The 13,798-nt window shown below is 48.1% G+C and overlaps 1 protein-coding gene across 1 annotated transcript in view; it reads left to right on the top strand.

Moving 5' to 3' along the window:
• The window catches only part of bmpr1ba (bone morphogenetic protein receptor, type IBa), a 146,287-nt gene extending 132,583 nt beyond the window's left edge, over positions 1-13,704 (top strand). The window contains exons 5-12 of the mRNA XM_064937421.1: positions 117-219; positions 2,655-2,751; positions 3,760-3,898; positions 8,951-9,143; positions 10,741-11,038; positions 12,076-12,251; positions 12,448-12,578; positions 12,706-13,704. Of these exons, the coding sequence (XP_064793493.1) occupies positions 117-219; positions 2,655-2,751; positions 3,760-3,898; positions 8,951-9,143; positions 10,741-11,038; positions 12,076-12,251; positions 12,448-12,578; positions 12,706-12,831 (1,263 nt within the window). The 3' untranslated portion in view covers positions 12,832-13,704. The remainder of the gene's footprint in view (positions 1-116; positions 220-2,654; positions 2,752-3,759; positions 3,899-8,950; positions 9,144-10,740; positions 11,039-12,075; positions 12,252-12,447; positions 12,579-12,705) is intronic.
• The last annotated feature ends 94 nt before the right edge of the window (positions 13,705-13,798 follow it).

Raw genomic sequence — 13,798 nt, forward strand, 5'->3', positions numbered from 1 at the left:
TCTTGGGTCAAAACATTTTCATAAAAGCATGAAAGTTGCTACACTTGTGGGAACAGTGTGAGAAATTGAACAGCAACAGTATCTGATGCATTCATATGATGTAATTGTGCTTCCAGGACACAGGCAACTCCCGACTGAGAAGATCTCTGGAGTGCTGTACTGACCAGGACTACTGCAACAAAGACCTGCACCCCACCCTGCCCCCACTCAAAACACCCAGTAATATACTTTATACACACACACTCACATACACAGATAGAAGTGACCAGTGACAGCGAGTCACCAGTGACCATGTCAGGGCCCAGCGAGTCACCAGTGTCAGCGAGTTACCAGTGACCATGTCAGGGCCCAGCGAGTTACCAGTGACCATGTCAGGGCCCAGCGAGGTGACAGTGTCAGCGAGTCACCAGTGACCATTTCAGGGCCCAGCGAGTCACCAGTGACCATGTCAGGGCCCAGCGAGGTGACAGTGTCAGCGAGTCACCAGTGACCATGTCAGGGCCCAGCAGCGAGGTGACATGTCAGGGCCCAGCGAGGTGTGTCAGTCACCAGTGACCATGTCACCAGTGACCATTTCAGGGCCCAGCGAGTCACCAGTGACCATGTCAGGGCCCAGCGAGGTGACAGTGTCAGCGAGTTACCAGTGACCATGTCAGGGCCCAGCGAGTCACCAGTGTCAGCGAGTCACCAGTGACCATGTCAGGGCCCAGCGAGTCACCAGTGACCATGTCAGGGCCCAGCGAGGTGACAGTGACCATGTCAGGGCCCAGCGAGGTGAGAGTGTCAGCGAGTCACCAGTGACCATGTCAGGGCCCAGCGAGGTGACAGTGTCAGCGAGTCACCAGTGACCATGTCAGGGCCCAGCGAGTCACCAGTGACCATGTCAGGGCCCAGCGAGTCACCAGTGACCATGTCAGGGCCCAGTGAGTCACCAGTGACCATGTCAGGGCCCAGCGAGTCACCAGTGACCATGTCAGGGCCCAGCGAGTCACCAGTGACCATGTCAGGGCCCAGCGAGTCACCAGTGAGAGAAGCAGGTGAAATGGAGGCTGTAAAGTCAGCTCCATAGCTCCGCTCTTCTGCAGTGATTGGCCCACAATCGGCCCAAGAGATCACGAGCTAGGGTTTCTGTAGAAGACCCAAAACTAGATATATTTCTTCAGTTCTTTTTTGTGTGTGTGTGTGTGTGTGTGTGTGTGTGTGTGTGTGTGTGTGTGTGTGTGTGTGTTTTTTGTGTGTGTGTGTGTCAGACTGAAAGGATGTGTTGGACTTCACACACAACAGCAGGTCCAGTGTGTGTGTGTGTGTGTGTGGCAGTAAGACTAGAGTCCCAGAGAAAGCAGAACTCCCAACGGACATGGCCAGCGGTGTCATCAATCTGAAACTGGAGAAGCGGGCTTCAGGAAGAGATCCTATCGATCAGGGCTAGGGTTCCCTCAGCTAGTTCACTCTGGTCCCTGGGGACACCACTGTGTGTGTGGAACTGAGAGAGAGTATAACATGTTGGATTAGCAATAAAGAACCTTTGAAATAACATGACTTAATGATGACTGTTTTTGACTGTTGTCTATTTCCAAAGGGATGTGTGGCCCCTGTTTGTATTGAATATGTGATCTGTTACTTATATGAAGTGATCTGTTATTACTCTCTCCCCCTGTTTCCTCTCTCCCCCTGTTTCTTCTCTCCCCCTGTTTTTCTCTCCCCCTGTTTTTCTCCCCCTGTTTCTTCTCTCCCCCTGTTTCTTCTCCCCCTCTGTTTTTTCTCTCCCCCTGTTTTTCTCTCCCCCTGTTTTACTCTCCCCCTGTTTCTTCTCTCCCCCTGTTTCTTCTCTCCCCCTGTTTTTCTCTCCCCCTGTTTCTTCTCTCCCCTGTTTTTCTTCTCCCCCTCTGTTTTTACTCTCCCCCTGTTTCTTCTCTCCCCCTGTTTTTTCTCTCCCCTGTTTTTCTCTTTTTTCTCCCCCTGTTTCTTCTCTCCCCCTGTTTTTTCTCTCCCCTGTTTTACTCTCCCCCTGTTTTACTCTCCCCCTGTTTCTTCTCTCCCCCTGTTTCTTCTCCCCCTCTGTTTTTACTCTCCCCCTGTTTCTTCTCTCCCCCTGTTTCTTCTCTCCCCCTGTTTCTTCTCTCCCTCTCCTTCTTTTGCACTCCCTCTCTCTCCCCCTCAAACCATCCTCCTCCTCCTCTCTCTCCCCCTCAAACCCTCCTCCTCCTCTCTCTCCCTTCAAACCCTCCTTCCCGCCCTCTCTCACTCCCCTCTCTGTCCTCCTCCTCCTCTCTCTCCCCTCAAACCCTCCTTCCCACCCTCTCTCACTCCCCTCTCTCTCCCCTCAAACCCTCCTTCCTACCCTCTCTCACTCCCCTCTCTCCAACTCTTCCCCTCCTCCCCGCCCTCTCTCGCTCCTCTCTCTCCAACTTCCCCTCCTCCCCGCCCTCTCTCACTCCACTCTCTCTCTCCCCCTCAAACCCTCCTTCCCACCCTCTCACTCCTCTCTCTCCAACTCTTCCCCTCCTCCCCGCCCTCTCTCGCTCCACTCTCTCTCTCCCCCTCAAACCCTCCTTCCCGCCCTCTCTCACTCCCCTCTCTCTCCAACTCTTCCCCTCCTCCCCGCCCTCTCGCTCCACTCTCTCTCTCTCACCCCCCTCTCCCTCTCTCTGTAGATTATGCAGATGGGAACATTCACCACATGGCTCTGCTCATCTCGGTCACTGTGTGCAGCATCATCCTGGCTCTCATCGTTATGTTCTGCTACTTCAGGTGAAACTCAGTTTGCCTCGAGAGAACGTTTTAGAACAGGGCTGCTCAACCCTGTTCCTGGAGAGCTACGTACCGTCCTGTAGGTTTTCACTCCAACCCTGTTCCTGGAGAGCTACGTACCGTCCTGTAGGTTTTCACTCCAACCCTGTTTCTGGAGAGCTATGTACCGTCCTGTAGGTTTTCACTCCAACCCTGTTCCTGGAGAGCTATGTACCGTCCTGTAGGTTTTCACTCCAACCCTGTTCCTGGAGAGCTATGTACCGTCCTGTAGGTTTTCACTCCAACCCTGTTCCTGGAGAGCTATGTACCGTCCTGTAGGTTTTCACTCCAACCCTGTTCCTGGAGAGCTATGTACCGTCCTGTAGGTTTTTACTCCAACCCTGTTCCTGGAGAGCTATGTACCGTCCTGTAGGTTTTTACTCCAACCCTGTTCCTGCAGAGCTATGTACCGTCCTGTAGGTTTTCACTCCAACCCTGTTCCTGGAGAGCTATGTACCGTCCTGTAGGTTTTCACTCCAACCCTGTTCCTGGAGAGTTACCCTCCAGTAGGTTTTCACTCCAACCCTGTTCCTGGAGAGCTATGTACCGTCCTGTAGGTTCTGGAGTGAAAACCTACAGGAGTGTAGCTCTCCAGGAACAGGGTTGGGCATTTAGTCCTGTTCTAGAATTACCGCTTACCCATGTTATGAGTAAGGATATTCCCAGTGCATGTACAGTCTATTTGTTAATCCGTACTTAAAATATTCATTCCACTTTGGGAACAAATGCATTTAAAAAAGACTGTTATTTTATTGTGTTTCTGTTTTGTCTGATGAATCCACAGGAAAAGTATTGTTTGTACTTTGAATGAAAATAATTGAACACAACGAAGAATCATATATCTCTGATATGACATGTTTTCTAGTCAATGTTTGAATCATCCAGAATTGTGATATTACATACAGACTACTCACATTAAAGGGTTGTTTGATGTATACTGATGTGTGTGTGTGTTTGGCTGTGCTGCAGGTACAAGCGGCAGGAGTCTGGGCCGCGCTACAGCATTGGTCTGGAGCACGATGAGTCCTACATCCCTCCGGGAGAGTCTCTCAGAGACCTCATAGAACAGTCCCAGAGTTCAGGCAGTGGCTCAGGTCTCCCCCTGCTGGTATGTTACACACACTGCATCCCTCTACCACCAGCTCACTGGTTGTATCCTCCCGAAGTCTGGATTTAATCACGTCCCTTCACCGATTGTAAAGTAAATTACTGGTGTAAGAAACACTGTGAAAACTCCCACTAGCCCATGTCTAGACCAATTCAATACTTTGGATTTGTAGGAAGTAGTGAAGGAGTGTACACTTCAGGAGCAGGGTTTGTAGGAAGTAGCGAAGGAGTGTACACTTCAGGAGAAGGGTTTGTAGGAAGTAGTGAAGGAGTGTACACTTCAGGAGAAGGGTTTGTAGGAAGTAGTGTAGGAGTGTACACTTCAGGAGAAGGGAGATATTTGAAGGACACCCACACACCCAGGTAGTACAACTGATGAACAACACAATGATACGACTGATATGTTTGTGCTACGACAGAGGGTTTGTCAGTCTGTACAAAAATGTTTACACATGAGCTGTGTCTCCACAACGCTTTTGCAATTATTTTTGTACAGGAAAAACTCTCCATTGTATCACAACCATTCTGCCATGTGTGTGTTGCACGTCACTTCAGCACCACTTCAGTGCATTCTGGGCCAGAGAAAGCCTAACACTGTTTGTGTGTGTTCTGGGCCAGAGAAAGCCTAACACTGTTTGTGTGAGTTCTGGGCCAGAGAAAGCCTAACACTGTTTGTGTGAGTTCTGGGCCAGAGAAAGCCTAACACTGTTTGTGTGCGTTCTGGGCCACAGAAAGCCTAGCACTGTTTGTGTGCGTTCTGGGCCAGAGAAAGCCTAACACTGTTTGTGTGCGTTCTGGGCCAGAGAAAGCCTAACACTGTTTGTGTGAGTTCTGGGCCAGAGAAAGCCTAACACTGTTTGTGTGTGTTCTGGGCCAGAGAAAGCCTAACACTGTTTGTGTGCGTTCTGGGCCAGAGAAAGCCTAACACTGTTTGTGTGAGTTCTGGGCCAGAGAAAGCCTAACACTGTTTGTGTGTGTTCTGGGCCAGAGAAAGCCTAACACTGTTTGTGTGCGTTCTGGGCCACAGAAAGCCTAACACTGTTTGTGTGCGTTCTGGGCCAGAGAAAGCCTAACACTGTTTGTGTGAGTTCTGGGCCAGAGAAAGCCTAACACTGTTTGTGTGAGTTCTGGGCCAGAGAAAGCCTAACACTGTTTGTGTGCGTTCTGGGCCACAGAAAGCCTAGCACTGTTTGTGTGCGTTCTGGGCCAGAGAAAGCCTAACACTGTTTGTGTGCGTTCTGGGCCAGAGAAAGCCTAACACTGTTTGTGTGCGTTCTGGGCCAGAGAAAGATTAACACTGTTTGTGTGCGTTCTGGGCCAGAGAAAGCCTAACACTGTTTGTGTGCGTTCTGGGCCAGAGAAAGATTAACACTGTTTGTGTGCGTTCTGGGCCAGAGAAAGCCTAACACTGTTTGTGTGCGTTCTGGGCCAGAGAAAGCCTAACACTGTTTGTGTGCGTTCTGGGCCAGAGAAAGATTAACACTGTTTGTGTGCGTTCTGGGCCAGAGAAAGCCTAGCACTGTTTGTGTGCGTTCTGGGCCAGAGAAAGCCTAACACTGTTTGTGTGCGTTCTGGGCCAGAGAAAGCCTAACACTGTTTGTGTGCGTTCTGGGCCAGAGAGAGCCTAACACTGTTTGTGTGCGTTCTGGGCCAGAGAAAGCCTAACACTGTTTGTGTGCGTTCTGGGCCAGAGAAAGCCTAACACTGTTTGTGTGCGTTCTGGGCCAGAGAAAGCCTAACACTGTTATTTTTGTGTGCATTTATTAATGGTGATTCAATGTTTATTTTCAGATTTTCCTTGTCCACATAATTGATTGGATTTATATAGAAGTGTTCTTAGTTCTGGGAAACTTCCCTTATCTATCACACAGTGGGGAAACTTCAGAGAAAGCCTAACACTGTTTGTGTGCGTTCTGGGCCAGAGAAAGCCTAACACGGAACCCAAACTGGCTGAGCGCGTGCGCCATCGTGCATAAATATATTTTGTCCCCCCACACCAAACACAATCACGAAACGCAGGTTAAAATATCAAAACAAACTCTGAACCAATTACATTAATTTGGGGACAGGTCGAAAAGCATTAAACCTTTATGGCAATTTAGCTAGCTAGCTTGCACTTGCTAGCTAATTTGTCCTATTTAGCTAGCTTGCTGTTGCTAGATAATTTGTCCTGGGATTTAAACGTTGAGTTGTTATTTTACCTGAAATGCACTCCACCAATTAATCCACAAATAAAACGGTCAACAAAGTTATTTCTAGTGATCTCTCCTCCTTCCAGGCTTTTTCTTCGCTTGACTTTATATTGCGATTGGCAACTTTAATAAATTACTGCATTACCGCCACCGACCTACTTCGTCATTCAGTATAACCAACGCTGTTTGAGTGCATTCTGGGCCAGAGAGAGCCTAACACTGCATGTTGGGCCAGAGAGAGCCTAACACTGTTTGATTGCATGTTGGGCCAGAGAAAGCCTAAAACTGTTTGTATACTCATGCATATGCTCTCTCATTCTTTCAAACAATCAACCACTTACCCTTTAATCAAATATTTTTTTCCTTACAAGTTATTTCCACCTGTTTAAACCTTTTTAAACTGATTTTAAATGTATTATTAATCATTTATTAATGGTGATTCAATGTTTATTTTCAGTATTTTCCTTGTCCACATAATTGATTGGATTTATATAGAGCTTTTCCAGTGTTCTTAGCACTTCAAACAGTAGGGGAAACTTCCCTTATCTACCACACAGTGGGGGAAACTTCCCTTATCTATCACACAGTGGGGGAAACTTCCCTTATCTATCACACAGTGGGGGAAACTTCCCTTATCTATCACACAGTGGGGGAAACTTCCCTTATCTATCACACAGTGGGGGAAACTTCAGTGGGGGAAACTCATCCTATCACTTATCTATCACACAGTCACACAGTGGGGAAACTTCCCCTATTATCTATCACACAGTGGGGGAAACTTCCCTTATCTATCACACAGTGGGGGAAACTTCCCTTATCTATCACACAGTGGGGGAAACTCCCCTCATCTATCACACAGTAGGGGAAACTCCCCTCATCTATCACACAGTGGGGGAAACTTCCCTTATCTATCACACAGTGGGGGAAACTTCCCTCATCTATCACACAGTGGGGGGAAACTTCCCTTATCTACCACACAGTGGGGGGAAACTTCCTTCATCTATCACACAGTGGGGGGAAACTCCCCTCATCTATCACACAGTGGGGGGAAACTCCTCTCATCTATCACACAGTGGGGGAAACTATCCTTCCTCATCTATCACACAGTGGGGGAAACTTCCCTTATCTATCACACAGTGGGGGAAACTTCCTTCATCTATCACACAGTGGGGAAATCTATCTATCACACAGTGGGGGAAATCTATCCTTCATCTATCACACAGTGGGGGAAACTGGGGAAACCCCTCATCTATCACACAGTGGGGAAACTCCCCTCATCTATCCCACAGTGGGGGGAAACTCCTCTCATCTATCACACAGTGGGGGGAAACTTCCCTTATCTATCACACAGTGGGGGGAAACTTCCCTTATCTATCACACAGTGGGGGAAACTTCCCCATCTATATCTATCACACAGTGGGGGAAACATCTATCACCCTCATCTATCACACAGTGGGGGGAAACTCCCCTCATCTATCACACAGTGGGGGGAAACTCCCCTCATCTATCACACAGTGGGGGGAAACTCCTCTCATCTATCACACAGTGGGGGGAAACTTCCCTTATCTATCACACAGTGGGGGGAAACTCCTCTCATCTATCACACAGTGGGGGAAACTCCCCTCATCTATCACACAGTGGGGGAAACTTCCCTCATCTATCACACAGTGGGGGAAACTTCCCTTATCTATCACAAAGTGGGGGAAACTTCCCTTATCTATCACACAGTGGGGGGAAACTCCTCTCATCTATCACACAGTGGGGGGAAACTCCCCTCATCTATCACACAGTGGGGGGAAACCCCCCTCATCTATCACACAGTGGGGGGAAACTCCCCTCATCTATCACACATCTATCACACAGTGGGGGAAACTCCTCATCTATCATCTATCACACAGTGGGGGGAAACTTCCCTCATCTATCACACAGTGGGGGGAAACTTCCCTTATCTATCACACAGTGGGGGAAACCCCCCTCATCTATCACACAGTGGGGGAAAACTTCCCTCATCTATCACACAGTGGGGGGAAACTCCCCTCATCTATCACACAGTGGGGGGAAACTTCCCTTATCTATCACACAGTAGGGGGAAACTCCTCTCATCTATCACACAGTGGGGGAAACTATCACACCCCTCTCATCTATCACACAGTGGGGGAAACTCCCCTCATCTACCACACAGTGGGGGAAACTTCCCTCATCTATCACACAGTGGGGGAAACTCCCCTCATCTATCACACAGTGGGGGAAACTCCCCTCATCTATCACACAGTGGGGGGAAACTTCCCTCATCTATCACACAGTGGGGGAAATCTATCACACCTCCCTCATCTATCACACAGTGGGGGGAAACTCCTCTCATCTATCACACAGTGGGGGAAACTCCCCTCATCTATCACACAGTGGGGGAAACTCCCCTCATCTATCACACAGTGGGGGAAACTCCCCTCATCTATCACACAGTGGGGGGAAACTTCCCTCATCTATCACACAGTGGGGGAAACTCCCCTCATCTATCACACAGTGGGGGAAACTCCCATCACACAGTGGGGGGAAACTCCTCTCATCTATCACACAGTGGGGTGAAACTCCTCTCATCTATCACCAATGTGAAGGAACCCTATCTGACTATCACACAGTAGTGGGGGAAACTTCCCTCATCTATCACACAGTCACACAGTGGGGGAAACTTCCCCTCTCACAGTGGGGAAACTTCCCTCATCTATCCACAGTGGGGGAAACTCCCTCCTCCAGTGGGGGAAACCCCCTCTCTTCCCCAATGTGAAGGAACCCTATCTGACTCTCCCCCTCCCCCCCCCTCCCCTCCCCTCTCCCCCCCTTCCCTCTCCCCCTCCTCCCAGGTGCAGCGCACCATAGCCAAGCAGATTCAGATGGTTAAGCAGATTGGAAAGGGCCGCTACGGAGAGGTGTGGATGGGCAAGTGGAGAGGAGAGAGGGTGGCCGTCAAAGTCTTCTTCACCACCGAAGAGGCCAGCTGGTTCAGAGAGACTGAGATTTACCAGACTGTCCTCATGAGACACGAGAACATACTGTGTAAGGAGAGAGAGTGGCTGTGTGAGATACACAATGCATTCGGAAAGTATTCAGACCCCTTGACTTTTTCCAAATACAGCCTTATTATAAAATTAATAATTGTTTTTTTAGCAATATACACAATACCCCATAATGACAAGGCAAAAACTGTTTTTTATTTTTGCAAATGTATATAAAAAAAACTGAAATATCACATTTATGTAAGTATTCAGACCCTTTACTCAGTACTTTGTTGAAGCATCTTTGGCAGCGATTACAGCATAGTCTTCTTGGGTAGGACACTACAAGCTTGGCACACCTGTATTTGGGGAGTTTCTTCTATTATTCTCTGCAGATCCTCTCAAGATCTGTCATGTTATTTTCAGGTCTCTCCAAAGATGTTCGATCAGGTTCAAGTCCGGGCTCTGTCTGGGCCACTTAAGGACCTTCAGAGACTTGTCCTAAAGCCACTCCTACTTTGTCTTGGCTGTGTGCTTAGGGTCGTTGTCTTGTTGGAAGGTGAACATTCACCCCATTCCAAGGTCCTGATTGCTCTGGAGCAGGTTTTCATCAATTATCTCTCTGTACTTGGCTCCATTCATTTTTCCCTCGATCCTGACTAGTCTCCCAGTCCCTGCCGCTGAAAAACATCCCCACAGCATGATGCTGCCACCACCATGCTTCACCGTAGAGTTGGTGCCAGGTTTCCTCCTGACATGATGCTTGGCATTCAGGCCAAAGAGTTCAATCTTGATTTCATCAGACCAGATAATATTTTTTCCCATGGTCTGAGAGTCCTTTAGGTGCCTTTTGGAGAACTCCAAGCGGGCTGTCATGTGCCTTTTACTCTGGAGTGGATTCCGTCTAGCCACTCTTCCATAAAGGCCTGATTGGTGGTGTGCTACAGAGATGGTTGTCCTTCTGGAAGTTTCTCCCATCTCCACAGAGGAACTCTGGAGCTCTGTCAGTGACCATTGGGTTCTTGGTCACCTCCCTGACCAACTTATTCCATTTAAGAATGTTGGAGGCCACTGTGTTCTTGGGGAGCTTCAATTCTGCAGACATGTTTCGGTGCCCTTCCCCAGATCTGTGCCTCGACACAATCCTGTCTCGGAGCTCTACGGACAATTCCTTCGACCTCATGGCTTGGTTTTTGCTCTGACATGCACTGTCAACTGTGGGACCTTATATAGACAGGTGTGGGCCTTTCCAAATCATGTCCAATCAAGTGAATTTACCACAGGTACAGTAGACTCCAATCAAGTTGTAGAAACATCTCAAGGATGATCAATAGAAACAGGATGCACCTGAGCTCAATTTTGAGTCTTATAACAAAGGGTTTGAATATTTTAGTAAATAAGTTAGTTCTGTTTTATTTTTAATACGTTTGCAAAAATGTATAAAAACCTGTTTTTGCTTTGTCATTATGGGGTATTGTGTGTAGATTGATGAGGATCATGTTTTATTTAATCCATTTTGAAATTGGGCTGTAAATGTAACAAAATGTGTAAAAACAGAAGGGGTCTGAACACGTTCTGAATTCTCTGTACATATACTGTAATGCTGTGATAGTGCTATAATGTTCCTCAGTTCGTTATCGCTCAACTTCCCCTGTCAGGCTTCATAGCGGCTGACATCAAGGGAACAGGCTCGTGGACCCAGCTCTACCTGATCACAGACTACCATGAGGGTGGCTCTCTGTACGACTACCTCAAGTCCACCACGCTGGACACCAAGGCCATGCTGCGACTGGCCTACTCCTCAGTCTCGGGCCTCTGTCACCTCCACACAGAGATCTTTGGTACCCAGGGTAAGCCGGCTATCGCCCACAGAGACCTGAAGAGCAAGAACATCCTGGTGAAGAAGAATGGAGCCTGCTGCATCGCTGACCTGGGCCTGGCCGTCAAATTCATCAGGTAGGGAGGGAGAGTGTTATTGTGTGCGTGCCAGTCGATCGATTGTCCCTCATAATTGATTAATTCCATTCAACCAAACTATTTGCATGAGAGTATCATAGTGTCACAATGGACAACAATAAGTTGAAAAGGTTAATGGAAATACAAATAGGAAAATGAAATTAAAAACTAAACTAAACAAAAAAATCAAATATAACATGGTCTCCCTGTGTTCTTCTCCCTCCATCACTATCTCTCTCATCTCATCTAACATCTCTCCCCTGTTCTTCTCCCCCTCCATCACTATCTCTCTCATCTAACATATCTCCCCTGTTCTTCTCCCTCCATCACTATCTCTCTCATCTCATCTAACATCTCTCCCCTGTTCTTCTCTCCCTCCATCACTATCTCTCTCATCTCATCTAACATCTCTCCCCTGTTCTTCTCTCCCTCCATCACTATCTCTCTCATCTCATCTAACATATCTCCCCTGTTCTTATCCCTCCATCACTATCTCTCTCATCTCATCTAACATCTCTCCCCTGTTCTTATCTCCCTCATCTCATCTAACATATCTCCCCTGTTCTTATCCCTCCATCACTATCTCTCTCATCTCATCTAACATCTCTCCCCTGTTCTTATCTCCCTCCATCACTATCTCTCTCATCTCATCTAACATATCTCCCCTGTTCTTCTCCCTCCATCACTATCTCTCTCATCTCATCTAACATCTCTCCCCTGTTCTTATCTCCCTCATCTCATCTAACATCTCTCCCCTGTTCTTATCTCCCTCCATCACTATCTCTCTCATCTCATCTAACATCTCTCCCCTGTTCTTCTCCCCCTCCATCACTATCTCTCTCATCTAACAACTCTCCCCTGTTCTTCTCCCTCATCACTATCTCTCATCTCATCTAACAACTCTCCCTCTGTTCTTCTCTCCATCCATATTTCTCCCTCTATTTTTCTATCCATCACTATCTCTCTCATCTAATCTAACATGGTCTCCCTCTCTCCCTCCCTCCCTCCATCCCTACCTCTCCTTTCTACCATCCCAGTGACACCAACGAGGTGGACATCCCTCCCAACACCAGGGTGGGCACCAAGCGCTACATGCCCCCAGAAGTCCTGGATGAGAGTCTCAACAGGAACCACTTCCAGTCCTACATCATGGCCGACATGTACAGCTTCGGCCTCATCCTCTGGGAGATCGCCAGGCGCTGTGTCTCAGGAGGTACTGTCACCAAGTAGTTTCACCCTAGATGCTGATCTCGTGTCAGTTTAGCATTTTTCCCAATTATGGTTGAGGTTAGGATTGGGGAGGGAAAGCTGATCCTAGATCTGTACCTAGGAGAAACTGTCTCAGGAAGTACTGTAGAGCTTTCAGCGAAATTAGATCAAATCTGCATTGTGGTATTTATGTGTTCCAGGTATTGTAGAGGAGTACCAGCTACCGTACCATGACCTGGTGCCCTCTGACCCCTCGTATGAGGACATGAGAGAGGTAGTCTGCATCAAGAGGTTACGACCTTCCTTCCCCAACCGCTGGACTAGCGACGAGGTAAGCCAGTCACACATACACAGACACACACAGAGTCACATAAGCATGTAACACACACACACCAACCACACACACGTTGGTTAATCCAAAAACTAGAGCTGACTGTGTTTTGTTGGGCCCCCTACAGTGCCTTAGGCAGATGGGCAAGTTGATGACGGAGTGTTGGGCCCACAACCCGGCCTCTCGCCTCACGGCACTGCGCGTCAAGAAGACCCTGGCCAAGATGTCCGAGTCTCAGGATATTAAACTGTGATGGCCGGGAGGGACACTCCAGGCGTGGGGGAAACACGTCACCACGGACCGACAGCCAGGGCTCTGCTCCGCTCTACCCACAGTCCTCTGCTGCATGGGGGGTCAGGAGGACCAGAAGCCAGCAGTGTATCACAGGGAGCCTCACCCCGGGCCACGGTCACTCAGAGAGAAGGAGAGAACCGCCCGTAACCCCTTGAACTGTCGTGATGAACTACTTGTTTAGATACTGAATACCTGGGGCAGGTATTGCCTTTTTAAAGCGACCTGCTATGATCATGTTTGGTTGGCTTAGACAAAGAGGACACAAGCCAAGTGGGTTTTATTTGTGCTTTCTGTGAAAGCTGCTCTAGTTTTGGATGATGGGCCAGTGGTGGCCGGATGAAGAGGGAGGTGGGGAACTGCATGAGGAGGGTGGAGGGTGACCCCTTCAGGCGCATCACAGGATGACAGCAGGAGGAATCAGCTGACAATCTGAAGCCATAATCAAGTGTCGATTTAGATTTTGGGGTGTATTTATTAGTGCAAACCGTAGAAAAACATTTTGCACCACAAAAGTTTTTCAACAAAAACAAGCATTTCGTATTGGACAATTTTAGGTTAGTCCCTCCCCATTTTAGCCAGTTGGCTTCTGTTTGGTTCCTAGTGAATACACCCCTGTTGTTGTCCAGTAGTTTACCAAGGTAAACCATGGTGTGTCTGGGGTAAAGGGGAGTTTTTTTCTTCACTATGAGTACATTATAAAGTGTCAAGTACTGATTCACTGTGGCCTCATTTGTAAAAGTAGCTTAATTTTTATGTACGCCACAAAGATATTCAAATGATATCAGTTCAAATTCAAATTGTATCGGCAATAAAACATTTAGGTGACAATGTCTTTGGTATTTATAATCTGATTTGACCTTACCAGGGACCCCATGCACATCACACAGGTACTTTAGTGACATGGTTAGTTAAAAAGACAGTTCTCC

Source organism: Oncorhynchus masou, chromosome 1 (assembly GCF_036934945.1).
Source record: "Oncorhynchus masou masou isolate Uvic2021 chromosome 1, UVic_Omas_1.1, whole genome shotgun sequence".
In the NCBI taxonomy this organism is placed as follows: domain Eukaryota; kingdom Metazoa; phylum Chordata; class Actinopteri; order Salmoniformes; family Salmonidae; genus Oncorhynchus; species Oncorhynchus masou.